Source organism: Nerophis lumbriciformis, linkage group LG19 (genome assembly GCF_033978685.3).
Source record: "Nerophis lumbriciformis linkage group LG19, RoL_Nlum_v2.1, whole genome shotgun sequence".
Classification (NCBI taxonomy): Eukaryota; Metazoa; Chordata; class Actinopteri; order Syngnathiformes; family Syngnathidae; genus Nerophis; species Nerophis lumbriciformis.
This window is the reverse complement of record NC_084566.2, coordinates 25,718,819-25,733,390: the sequence shown is the minus strand read 5'-3', so window position 1 is coordinate 25,733,390 and position 14,572 is coordinate 25,718,819. Positions and strand designations below refer to the sequence as shown.

Below are 14,572 nucleotides of genomic sequence, written 5' to 3'. Positions count from 1 at the left end.
ACACATTGAGGTAAATTTGAGATTTGGGAAACATTTTCAATTCAAATTGGAATTCAACACAAACCTGCAACAAGGCAAGTGACTCTGACCGGAAATTATGTTAGGTCCAAATGGCCTAAATGTCTCTCTACTTTGTTTATTAAAGAAAATACATCAAATGTTCGGTCTTTTGGTTCTGGGCTTAAGTACCCTACTTGGCCTCAATTCAAGCAGCCTGTGACAAAGTGAGAATAAATGCATCAATCCGGATCTAGATCTTTCTGATTAACGTCTTGAGTCTTAAAGCATCCTTTGTGATGGTCTGTCAAGCAGCCAATAAAGCTTTACAACAACTGTAGGCATCCTTCAGTTGCACCTAATTAGCACTCAATTAATATTAATGCTGTTTGTCTTGAAGTGTTTCCTCTCCCAAGCATAAAGATGCATGTTGCAGGCAGCACTTGTCACATATGTGCAGCTTTTTAATAAACGAGCCGCTGTCACCAACCATTTCACAGCTCGTCATCATATCTTCTTAACTTCTACTTATTTGGATGTCTACAGCAGCAGAGTTGTGGAGGAGGCTCTATAGCGGCGTTGCCATGACAACAGGGCCATATGTGATTATATGACAATTAAGTCCCTTAAATCCTTGAATACATGTTACATTCACTTGCTGCCGCCGGTAAAATCTTAGAATAATGCAATCATGGCTTTGCATCTGATAAAATCTGGATTGACTGTTCCTTTGTTGGATTTGGATTTCAATGAAGATTGTTTACTGTTCACTTAATCAACACAATCCTGAAATGAATGTTTCCTAAACATTACAAGTTTTATTTGTTAACTTAATATTTAGTTTTTATTAAATTAATTATAATGGATTATCAAAGTGCTATTCAAATACTATATGTTCTATTACAATATTAGTTTTTAAGTTAAATATATTAGTAGACTAATGTTGTGAATACATTTATATTTCCTTTTTGGTATTTTTTGAGACTCAGTTAATGGCAATTATATATATATATATATATATATATATATATATATATATATATATATATATATATATATATATATATATATATATATATATATATATATATATATATGTCCATCCATCCATCCATTTCCTACCGCTTATTCCCTTCGGGGTCACGGGGGGCGCTGGAGCCTATCTCAGCTACAATCGGGCGGAAGGCGGGGTACACCCTGGACAAGTCGCCACCTCATATATATATATATATATATATATATATATATATATATATATATATATATATATATATATATATATATATCTTTCCGGAGCACGGCCACCGCTGCTGCTCACTGCTCCCCTCACCTCCCAGGGGGTGGAACAAGGAAGGGGATGGGTCAAATGCAGAGAGTCATTTCACCACACCTAGTGTGTGTGTGACTATCAGTGGTACTTTAACTCTTTAACTTTAACATATATTAAGGCTGTGAATCTTTGGGCACCACACGATTCGATTTGATTCTTGGGGGTGATGATTCGAATCAGAATCAATTCTTGATTCAAAATAATTCTTGATTCTAATCGTCTATACTTTTTTAATAACATTGGATGCCAGTTCTATGATTAACTCCATAAAATAAATTAAAAGCTCTGATACATTTCTGTAAAAGAAAACTGGTTTTCCCAAACATTTAATAATGTCAATTACAAATAAGGAATAAGACTTAGACTTAGACTTAGACTTCCTTTTTATTGTCATTCAAATTTGAACTTTACAGTACAGATAAGAACAACATTTTGTTGCATTAGCTCATGGTAGTGCAGGGTAAAAAAGCAATAAGGTGAAGGTATAAATAAATAGATTACTGTACAGATACATATATTGCACTTTTGCATATGCATCCACGTTTATGGATGTATGTTATATTGTCTTTATATTCCAGCCAGTTAATCCATTTTTGGGGGGAATTGAGGGGATTATTATGATGCGTTCAAGAGTCTTACGGCCTAAGGGAAGAAGCTGTTACAGAACCTGGAGGTTCTGCTACGGAGGCTGCGGAACCTCTTTCTAGAGTCCAGCAGTGAAAACAGTCCTTGGTGGGGGTGGGAGGAGTCTCTTCAGATTTTCTGAGCCCTGGTCAAGCAGCGGCTTTTTGCGATCTCCTGGATAGGAGGAAGAGGGGTCCTGATGATCTTTTCCGCCGTCCTCACCACTCTTTGCAGAGACTTCCAGTCTGAGGCATTGCAGGCTCCAGTCCAGACAGAGATGTTGTTGGTCAGCAGGCTCTCTATAGTGCCTCTGTAGAATGTGGTGAGAACGGGGGGAGGGAGCTGTGCTCTTTTCATCCGACGCAAAAAGTACATGCTCCGCTGAGCTCTTTTTACAAGAGCTCCGGTGTGTAGGGACCAGGTCAACACTTCTCTATTCTAAAGTAAATCTGTACAGCAAAAATGGGCATGTACATCAACAATATGATTTGCCTAAGTGGCTGGACAGGACAGGTTGAAAAAATATATACTGTATATTTTTTTGAAAAAGCGATTTTTGATTTTTTGAATCGGTTAAGAATCATTACACGTAACAATCAAAATTAATCTGATAATCAATGTATAACTGTATAGATGTGTATATGTGTATTTGTGTATATGTATATATGTGTGTATGTATATATATGTTTATATACATGGGTGTGTATGGGAATTTATGTGTATACATATGTGTATATGTATATATAAAGTTAAAGAGTTAAAGTATCAATGATTGTGACACACACACGAGATGTGGTGAGATTATCCTCTACATTTGACCCATCACCCTCACCCCCTGGGAGGTGAACAAAGCCGTGTATATATATATATATATATATATACATATATATATATATATATATATATATATATATATATATATATATATATATATATATATATATATATATATATATATATAACACTTTAGTATGGGGAACATATTCTAAGTAACAAAGACGTAATTTAGAGTTATTTGGTTGGGGTTGGGGTTAGGGTTAGGGTTAGAGGGTTAGGGTTGGAGTTAGGGTTAAGGTTAGGGTTGGTTGTATAGTAAGGCCATGCAGAATAAGGCATTAATAAGTACTTAATAATGACAAGTTAAGAGCCAATATGTTACTAATTTAAATGTTAATAAGCAACTAATTAATGGTGAATATGTTCCCCATACTAAAGTGTTACCATATATATATATATATATATATATATATATATATATACATATATATATATATATATATATATATATATATATATATATATATATATATATATATATATATATATATATATATCGCTATTTTAATCAATAGTTTTTGTTTTTAAAATAACAAACAAGTGTGACACTTGTAGATGAATGACAATTACATGGGAATTATAGAAACTGGTTCACACATCACAGCATATCATAGCAATTGCCAGACAAATTCATATGACATTCGCTGTCTCTTGTTGAGCATTTTTAATTGGGCTTGAATTGTTTCCATCTCAGTGACGAGCTGGGCTGCCAGCCGTCTATTAATATCACAAAAAGTGTTAATCAAAGTGGAAGCAACTCTCAATGGAAGCGTGAATGACTCACCATTCCAGCTCGGCCAACATTGACAACAATTGTTGCCACGGTAGCAATTTTCTTTCAGGGATAAAGCATGCAGTTGTTTTTGTCAAGTCTGTTTGGCCACAAGCGCTCTACGTGTGATGCGCATGTTTATTATTCATTTTCATTCGTTCTTCAATCCCTGCTTATTTTCCACGTCATATGTAGCGTTATTGCAATGTTTTGTGTGGCCTTGTTGGACACCACCATGGAAAGCTGAACAGCTTACATAAATATTAGCAGTGATGGGTAAGCTACTTGGAAAATGTAGTAAGGTAAAGCTACAAGTTACTCTTGATTAAATGTAGCTAAGCTACAGGGCAAGCTTTCCCCAGAGAATTGTAGCAAGCTACACTTCAAGCTACACGGCAAAAGTAGCTTGCTACTTTAAAGCTACATGCACTGTAACTACATATAACTTAATGTACAACTTTCCACCAAACAAGAGAAAAAAATGCTCAGTTTGATGGTTTATTACAATAAACACTAACTAGAAACATACTCTTTGTCTGGCTTTTTAACATTTCTTTTAAATTGCGTACCATGTACAAAATGAGGGAAAAAACTTAGCAAACAAATTAAATAAAAGGCAGTGAAACAATAATTATGTTAAATAAACAATATTATATCCTCTAATGGAGACTTTTCAGCACAGGATAAATTACTGTTTTAACAGAAACCTAGCCATCCATCCATTTTCTACCGCTTGTCCCTCTCAGGGTCGCGGAGGCAAAATGACAATAACCTGGCCAAAAGAACAAAATATTTGTCTCACAAAAGAGACATTAAAGGGGAACTGAACTTTTTTGGAATTTTTGCCTATCGTTCACAATCATTGTGAAAGACATGACGTATATATATATATTTTTTTTAAATGCATTCTAACTTGTAAACAAACGTAAATAAAAGTCAGCTTACAGCGGAGCCAATGGGAGGTCCTCTATTCCGCCCATAAAATCCAATTAATAACCATCCAAAAAGCGCCCAAAATACTCCATTTACATGTCGTGACTAGAAGATTAACCAAGTATTAGTGATATTGTTATTATAAGCGCTAACGCAGACAAACTATTTATAGCGGCAACAGGAAAAAAGCAACCCAAATGCATCCTTTAGGTAACGTTAATCGCCCAAAAAGGCGAACCTAATCACTACATTCTGGGAACCAAAATGTTTAGCTGGGTTATTTGTCAAAACTTCTGTGTAAACGTGATCACAGATCACTTTGAGACAGCACACATAGTTTTAATGAATAATATTAAAGAACAACTAAGGATCTTGATAGCAAACACCTACATTTACATTTAAACCATTTTTGTTACATTGTTTCTGGTAACTGTTCATTAATATTATTTAAGTGTTTGCTTGATGATTTATTTAATTCTCTCTGTTTTTGTAGGGTTGAATGTGTTACTTTTGTATACATCTAAATGATTTTATTGTGGCACGTAATTGTTTTCTTGCACTACAAATTATTTTTTGCACATTGCTGTTGCAGGTTTTTGCTACCAAAAATAATAAACCCAATCAGAATCAGCTTTATTGGCCAGGTATGTTTAACACACAATGAATTTAACTTTGGACTGTGCTCTCTCGGTAGAATGTAAACATTAAATAATAACAATTAGATAAAAATAAAAACAGGTAATTTAAAGACAAATATGTTCAAGACTGATGAGACAAGATGACACTTTTACTAAATACAAGGCTTTATCACTTGGAACGTTCAATCCCAGGCCACTCTTGTAAGCTGAATGTTCTACATTTTGAAATTAGGAACCATATGTGGCCCCCTGGACATCATTCATTCATCGGTATTATTTGTGTTATTATTGCATTGGTATTATTTATGTTCTTAACTGGGCCACCACCATGTATTTATAAATGACATGTCATATGTAGGATTACCGCCACGACAGGCACCACTGTATCGATCCGTTGTGGTGAAGAAGGAGCTGAGCCGGAAGGCAAAGCTCTCAATTTACCGGTCGATCTACGTTCCCATCCTCACCTTTGGTCATGAGCTTTGGGTTATGACCGAAAGGACAAGATCACGGGTACAAGCGGCCGAAATGAGTTTCCTCCACCGGGTGGCGGGGCTCTCCCTTAGAGATAGGGTGAGAAGCTCTGTCATCCGGGAGGAACTCAAAGTAAAGCCGCTGCTCCTCCACATCGAGAGAAGCCAGATGAGGTGGTTCGGGCATCTGGTCAGGATGCCACCTGAACGCCTCCCTAGGTAGGTGTTTAGGGCACGTCCGACCGGTAGGAGGCCACGGGGAAGACCCAGGACACGTTGGGAAGACTATGTCTCCCGGCTGGCCTGGGAACGCCTCAGGATCCCCCGGGAAGAGCTGGACGAAGTGGCTGGGGAGAGGGAAGTCTGGGCTTCCCTGCTTAGGCTGCTGCCCCCGCGACCCGACCTCGGATAAGCGGAAGAAGATGGATGGATGGATGGATGTCATATGTAAAGACATTCCAGGCTAACAATAGGGTCATGTAAACAACATTGCCAGAGCCGCACTGACTACATAGTAGGTGTGTGAATGATCAACAATCAATATTATTGGCAGAAATGGAGGGCCCCAAAATCAATAGAAGGCCCCCAAATCAAATTTTGCTCAGGGCCCCATGGAGGCCCCACACACACACAAACGCACACACACAGGCCTAACAAAATAGACGTATTTGTTAGGGCTGAAACGACGCGTCGACGTAGTCGACGTCATCGGTTACGTAAATACGTCGAGGACGTTTTTGTTCGTCGACGCGTCGCATATTTACGTCACACTACCGTCATGGCGGAGCGCAAAGCAGACGATGCGAGCGGTGCGAGCGAGGGGAAAAAAGCACGCCAAAAGTCGTCAAAAGTGTGGGAGTATTTCAATAAACGGCCTAAGAAGAAACGCTACTTTTACTCCGCTACTTTTATCTACATTCAGCTCGCTACTCGCTACTAATTTTTATCGATCTGTTAATGCACGCTTTGTTTGTTTTGGTCTGTCAGACAGACCTTCAAAGTGCCTGCTTTTTTCACAACATACTTTTTACTTTTACTCAAGTAAATATTTGGGTGACTACTCCTTACTTTTACTTGAGTAATAAATCTCTAAAGTAACAGTACTCTTACTTGAGTACAATTTCTGGCTACTCTACCCACCTCTGCTAATAATGTTGTTGTATGCACACTGTGTCGAGCGGAAATGGCCTATCATAGCAGCACAACGGCAGCGTTCTTGCCATCACCATCAACTAGTCAATCGTCCGCATGAGTATATGTTGTCATCATTACACAAAAACATGAATGTGTCATTTGTATCTGCATTGTAAATTCATAAACTAAAGCACCGTTTCGCTCTGAGAGGAGCGTTTGGCGTGCCTGTTCAGTGTTTACAAAGACGCGCTCCTTTTTAACGCTAACGTTAATTAGTTGTGCAAATACCTTTTACAACATTAACAATTACGTATACTATGTACAAACGAACAATTAACTTTCACTTTAATCATAATATCATTGTTGAGTTATTAAGCAAAATAAGCAAAAGTTTTACTTTTGTTGAAATGTTTACACTGTTGTTACAGAATATTTCGTTTTGCACTTTTTTGTATTGGATGTTTATCTTTATTTTTGCACATTTTAGCAAATAAGCAATACTTTTACTTTTGTTGAAATGCTTACACTGTTGTTACAGAATATTTCCGTTTTGCACTTTTTTGAATTGGATGTTTATCTTTATTTTTGCACATTTTAAAGCAAAATAAGCAATACTTTTACTTTTGAAATGCTTATACTATTGCAGAATATTAAGATTTGCACTGGATGTTTACTTTTATATTTGCACATTAAAAGCAAATAAGCTACTTTTAATTTTGTTAAATGTTTACATTGTTACAGAATATTTTGTCATGTTGTTGTCAATGTTGACTGAGTGGCCATCCTTTTTTTTTTGTAAATAAAAGCCATGCCTTTTGAAAAAACTGGCCTACATTTATTTTTTCATCTTCATTTTAAATAAAAAAAATAATCGGTAAAAGGAAAAATAATCTATAGATTAATCGAAAAAAATAATCTATAGATTAACCGATTAATCGAAAAAATAATCTATAGATTAATCGATAGAAAAATAATCGTTAGCTGCAGCCTTAGTATTTGTCCTTCTTCACAATGCTGTCAAGTTGTCTCCTCTGCTATAACTAGATGACAATATCATCTATTATTTACCACCTCCTCCTGCAGGTCGATGGCCGCCACCCCACCTGTAACTTCCTGCTGGAGGTGGAGAAGGACCACGCCGAGTGTTTGAAGAGACTGAAGGACCAAGAGCAAGACAGACAACTCAAAGGTGCGACTCTCGCTTCTTTAACAGCAAGACAAGTTTGTACAACTGAGCTTTGAAATGTACACACAGTACAGTGTGTAGCCTGTTCACAACATTAGGTACACCTAACAAGGCTAAATATTTAGATAAGATAGTGCACCTAATAAAGTGGATGCAGCAACGGTGTCCAAAATAAAAAATATATTTATCTAAAATGAAAATTATTAGATATGTTAGATTAGTTTTGTCAACTATAACACAAAGGTAAAGTGTTTTGTTCAGATAGCTCAGCAGTAAGATCATATCAAAATATTATTTTGATCATCTGTATCTTGTATCTTGTATGTGTGCAACCCACCCTGCAACAAGTTAACACACCCCGATAAATAATATGTACTGTGTCAGTATTTCTTTTAGCTTGTCATCAAATCGATGAGTCTACGACACTGATGACCCAAATGGTTCATCTTGAAATGAAATCTAAACAGAATCCTGCTGGGACTACGTCCAGAACCCGACTGAAGCTCTCTAAACAGATTATAAACAGATTATATTTGATGATGATAGATGAGATTATCTAGCTGCCTGACCAAAATAAATTGGACCCAAATAATCAGCACACACACACACGCACGCACACACACACACACACACACACACACACACACACACACACACACACACACACACACACACACAAGCACTTTCTTTTGGTAAAGACATCCCTCTGGGTCTGGACTCTATTTGGACCAGACATAATCTTTCTGAAGGTTCTTCATCCCTTGAATGATTTGCAAGAGTAAATACTTCAGAGTAAATCAGGCCCTAAGTGATGTTTTGTTATGTTTGTTGGCTCTCATAAAGTCTGCAGTGAGGAGTAGTAATCAGTGATGTTGTCGAAGGAAAGCGCAAACGTCGTGATGCGTTTGTCAAATTAATAGGCAAATTACTACGAAAATATTGCTGTACATGGTATTATAAAAGTGCCCGTTACTCCATTACCGTATTTTTAGGACTATAAGTCGCAGTTTTTTTTCATAGTTTGGCCGGGGGTGCGACTTATACTCAGGAGCGACTTATGTGTGAAATTATTAACACATTACCGTAAAATATCAAATAATATTATTTAGCTCATTCACGTAAGAGACTAGACGTATAAGATTTCATGGGATTTAGCGATTAGGAGTGACAGATTGTTTGGTAAACGTATAGCATGTTCTATATGTTATAGTTATTTGAATGACTCTTACCATAATATGTTACGTTAACATACCAGGCACGTTCTCAGTTGGTTATTTATGCCTCATATAACGTACACTTATTCAGCCTGTTGTTCACTATTCTTTATTTATTTTAAATTGCCTTTCAAATGTCTGTTCTTGGTGTTTTATCAAATAAATGTCCCCAAAAAATGCGACTTATACTCCAATGCGACTTATATATGTTTTTTTCCTTCTTTATTATGCATTTTCGGCCAGTGCGACTTATACTCCGGAGCGACTTATACTCCGAAAAATACGGTACATATGTACTTACAGCGTCTATACAAAACCTTGATGGAGATGTTTGGGTGTTTTTTAACCCAAACACCCATTGGCTCCATTGTAAGCGGACCTTTGCTCGCATTTGTTTACTAGCTAAAATGAATAAAAAACCGAAACACATATGTGTGCTTGTCTTACATAAGGATTGTGAATAATAGACAACATTCCAAAAAAAAAAGTTAAGCTCCTTTTTAAGTTTACTTAGGTGCACAAATTAAGTGCTCTGTTTAAAGGGGCTGTTTGCAACATTTACACAGATGCATAGAGGGCGATAACTTTCCGATGTATGTCCCAGCCCCTTACGGATTCTTAGACTTAGACTTAGACTTAGACAAACTTGTTCCACACAGTAGCTCAGTTACAAAGGATATAAAAGGGTAAGGATGGAAAGGATAATGCAGGTATAATGTAGACTAAAAATGTAACATAGTAGCAATATAAAATATAACATTTATGTAATATTTACATATTATATATACAGTATATAATATATACTGATATATTACATTATCATATTATATTATATTTTTATATGATGTATACAATATCGTCTCAAACTTTATGATGTGACTACATAACATTAGCTATTTGGGTGGATGGCATTCGCTGTAATTGAATGTCTATTCTATCGTAGCAACAACTTGGATGAAAAATCTTTGTTGTTTCTCTTGTGTGCACACGCTCCCTTTGCGTGTTGTCAACACAACGTCAGCGACCGCCGTCAAAGTTATTATTACATAAACATAGTAATTGTAGAACATATAGACCAGGGGTCCCCAAACTTTTTGACTATGGGGCTGCATTGGGTTAAAAAAGTTTGGCCGGGGGCCCGGCTGTATATATATATATATATCCATCCATCCATCCATTTTCTACCGCTTGTCCCTTTCTGGGTCGTGGGGGATGCTGGAGCCTATTTCAGGTGCATATATAAATCCCCTGAAGAGCAGGGAAACCTGTGAAACAGGCTTGTAGGGATGAAGTAGCCTCTGTGTTTTTTCCTGGCCTCACATATATTCCGCCCTACCCGGTATTGAGCACTGTATAACGGATAAACCACAGAAACCTTAACTATCGAGCGCGATGATGTCATGTTATCGATGGGAAAATGCATTTTTAGACAATATGATTTGCCTGAGCGCCTAGGAGACAATGAGTACCGTATTTTTCGGACTATAAGTCGCAGTTTTTTTCATAGTTTGGCCGGGGGTGCGACTCATACTCAGGAGCGACTTAGGTGTGAAATTATTAACACATTACCGTAAAATATCAAATAATATTATTTAGCTCATTCACGTAAGAGACTAGACCAGGGGTCGGCAACCCAAAATGTTGAAAGAGCCATATTGGACCAAAAATACAAAAACAAATCTGTCTGGGGCCGCAAAAAATTAAAAGCCATATTACATACAGATAGTGTGTCATGAGATATAAATTGAATTAAGAGGACTTAAAGGAAACTAAATGACCTCAAATATAGCTACAAATGAGTCATAATGATGCAATATGTACATATAGCTAGCCTAAATAGCATGCTAGCATCGATTAGCTTGCAGTCATGCAGTGACCAAATATGTCTGATTAGCACTCCACACAAGTCAATAACATCAACAAAACTCACCTTTCATGCACAACGTTAAAAGTTTGGTGGACAAAATGAGACAGAAAAAGAAGTGGCATAAAACACGTCCTAGAAAGTCGGAGAAAGTTATACATGTAAACAAACTACGGTGAGTTCAAGGACCGCCAAAATTAGTAGGACAAAACGGCGCTCGCCAAATACTCGAATCAGTGAAGCGTGTTTAATATAAACAGTGTGCTTTGTAGCAATTAGGAAGGCTTGTGTCATGTTTGTCCTCCTACAGAAACCATATTAAAACAAAAAATAGATTTTTTTTCCCCTCATCTTTTTCCATTTTTCATACATTTTTTAAAAAGCTCCAGAGAGCCACTAGAGCGACACTAAAGAGCCGCATGCGGCTCTAGAGCCGCGGGTTGCCGACCCCTGGACTAGACGTATAAGATTTCATGGGATTTAGCGATTAGGAGTGACAGATTGTTTGGTAAACGTATAGCATGTTCTATATGTTATAGTTATTTGAATGACTCTTACCATAATATGTTACGTTAACATACCAGGCACGTTCTCAGTTGGTTATTTATACGTTATATATCGTACACTTATTCAGCCTGTTGTTCACTATTCTTTATTTATTTTAAATTGCCTTTCAAATGTCTATTCTTGGTGTTAGGTTTTATCAAATAAATTTCCCCAAAAAATGCGACTCCAGTGCGACTTATATATGTTTTTTTTCCTTCTTTATTATGCATTTTCGGCCGGTGCAACTTATTCTCCGGAGCGACTTATACTCCGAAAAATACGGTAACAAGCGCAAGCAAAATGGATTAGAAAGGACAGATTTGAAAAAAAATAATAATAAAAATAAATAAAAAATTCAAAATATATATTTTTTACTGGGGACTTACCTCGGGCTGGATTTTGGACGCTGGCGGGCCGTAGTTTGGGGATCCCTGATATAGACAAATGTAAAACAAATGTGTTCTGATAAACCACTAATGATAACACAATGTAGCCGGTGCTGTATTGTTATATATATTTTACTTAGAAAAATGTAATGGTGAACAAGTTGCAAGTTTTAATGCATGACATACTGTAAGTGCACAAATAATATCCGCAAAATAAGTGAATCAAAAATGTGCACAGCTTGAGTGCACTTATGTACGTAACTTAATAGCATTTGTTGAGTGCATAGCATAGGTGCACAGGTTAAGTGTGCAAAGTAAGTGAACTGCATAAGAACACAATAAATACTTGTTAGGTGCACAAAATAAGTGCACCACATATGTCCACAAAATAAGTGCCCTTATTAAGTGTGGTATTGCGTAACATATTGATGAGTAGTATATATTTTTTAATTAAATTGACATGTTTTTGGTGTCATGTATGTTTATTATTTGTGTATACAAGTGAGTATGTCCAGACTTTAGGAACAGCCTGTCCAATGTGAAGCACAGAGCAACAACAAAGCCTGCAGGGCTGGCGGGGAAAACTCAAGAGTGTCTCGTTTGTGTTAATTAAAGCTCTAAGTAGAGCAAAAATAATGATGAAAGCATAAACTGCTGGACACAGCATTTTGTCTTCACTAGGAGGAAGGGGAGGCTCATAATCATCATCATCATCGTCACAACAATATTTGGAAAGTTTCAGATGTCAGTCAAAATCATTGTAGTTCTGTTTGCTTTGATGAGAAGCGGGTTGCAAAGGAGCATGGGACAACATCACGTGCTGGGAGCGCACCGGGATCGGACAGACCGTGACCATCCCGTGTCCCCGCGTCCTCAAGATCGTCTTTGGCACAAACGGTAAGTCAAGTCAGGACTTCTAAATGTTGTATGTGTCTCCAGATGGCTGTCTCCACTCTGAGACGTTACGTAAGAACGCGGCGGCCTGCTGACACGACCCAATTTGGGACGTATCCCCCCCCCCCCCCCCCCCGAAAAAACACCCCCACTTCTCCACTTACCACATTTTACACTCATGACGTAACATGAACATTTAGCATCTGCTGATTAGTGCGCATCAAGCATGTCGGCACAAACACATTCTGTTTGGGTCAATAAGCATTCACTAATTTTGATCCTCCTGCAATTTTAGTCTGGTAGTGGAGATACCATTAAAACACTTGCTGTCCATTCAGATAGATTACAGTGGCCACCAGAAGTAACCACAATAAAACAAATACCACAGGTAAATGCAGCAAATAAAATAACATAAGTTGCCATCCAAGCAACGTCTTTTTCATGGACGCCCCTGCTTATTTCAGCAAGACAATGCCAAACCACGTGTTACAACAGCGTGGCTTCATAGTAAAAGAGTGCGGGTACTAGACTGGCGTGCCTGTAGTCCAGACCTGTCTCCCATTGAAAATGTGTGCGTACATCAAGCAAGAATGGGAAAGAATTCCACCTGAAAAGCTTAGAAAATTGGTCTCCTCAGTTCCCAAACGTTTACTGAGTGCTGTTAAAAGGAAAAGCCATATAACACAGTGGTAAAAATGCCCAGAGTCAAAGCTAAGCTGAAAATGGCAGCTTCAAATTTGAATAATGAACGAATGTATAAAAGTTTTTTACATTTTTAAAATAGAGTTGTTGATTATTTGAGATTATCAGTTGATACTTTTGCAAACCGTTTAAAAAAGATAGTCAAACGCTAGAGATGTCCGATAATATCGGACTGCCGATATTATCGGCCGATAAATGCTTAAAAATGTAATATCGGAAATTATCGGTATCGGTTTCAAAATTATCGGTATCGGTTTCAAAAAGTAAAATGTTTGACTTTTTAAAACGCCGCTGTACGGAGTGGTACATGGACGTAGGGAGAAGTACAGAGCGCCAATAAACCTTAAAGGCACTGCCTTTGCGTGCCGGCCCAATTACATAATATCTACGGCTTTTCACACACACAAGTGAATGCAAGCATACTTGGTCAACAGTCATACAGGTCACACTGAGGGTGGCCGTATAAACAACTTTAACACTGTTACAAATATGCGCCAAACTGTGAACCCACACCAAACAAGAATGACAAACACATTTCGGGAGAACATCCGCACCGTAACACAACATAAACACAACAGAACAAATACCCAGAACCCCTTGCAGCACTAACTCTTCCAGGATGCTACAATATACACCCCCGCTACCCCCCCCCCCCCCCCCACCTCAACCCCGCGCCTCCCCCAACCCTGCCCACCTCAACTTCCTCATGCTCTCTCAGTGAGAGCATGTCCCAAATTCCAAGCTGCTGTTTTGAGGCATGTTAAAAAAAATAATGCACTTTGTGACTTCAATAATAAATATGGCAGTGCCATGTTGGCATTTTTTTCCATAACTTGAGTTGATTTATTTTGGAAAACCTTGTTACATTGTGTAATGCATCCAGCGGGGCATCACAACAAAATTAAGCATGATAATATGTTAATTCCACGACTGTATATATCGGTATCGGTTGATATCGCAATCGGTAATTAAGAGTTGGACAATATCGTAATATTGGATATCAGCAAAAAAGCCATTATCGGACATCTCTATCAAACGCCAA

At 37.5% G+C, this 14,572-nt stretch overlaps 1 protein-coding gene across 3 annotated transcripts in view; it reads left to right on the top strand.

Moving 5' to 3' along the window:
* The window catches only part of vipr2 (vasoactive intestinal peptide receptor 2), a 40,518-nt gene that overhangs the window by 2,446 nt on the left and 23,500 nt on the right, over positions 1–14,572 (top strand). For all 3 annotated transcript variants that reach the window (XM_072915222.1, XM_061979102.1, XM_061979100.1), the window contains exons 2-3: positions 7,822–7,927; positions 12,721–12,831. In XM_072915222.1, the coding sequence (XP_072771323.1) occupies positions 7,822–7,927; positions 12,721–12,831 (217 nt within the window). The remainder of the gene's footprint in view (positions 1–7,821; positions 7,928–12,720; positions 12,832–14,572) is intronic.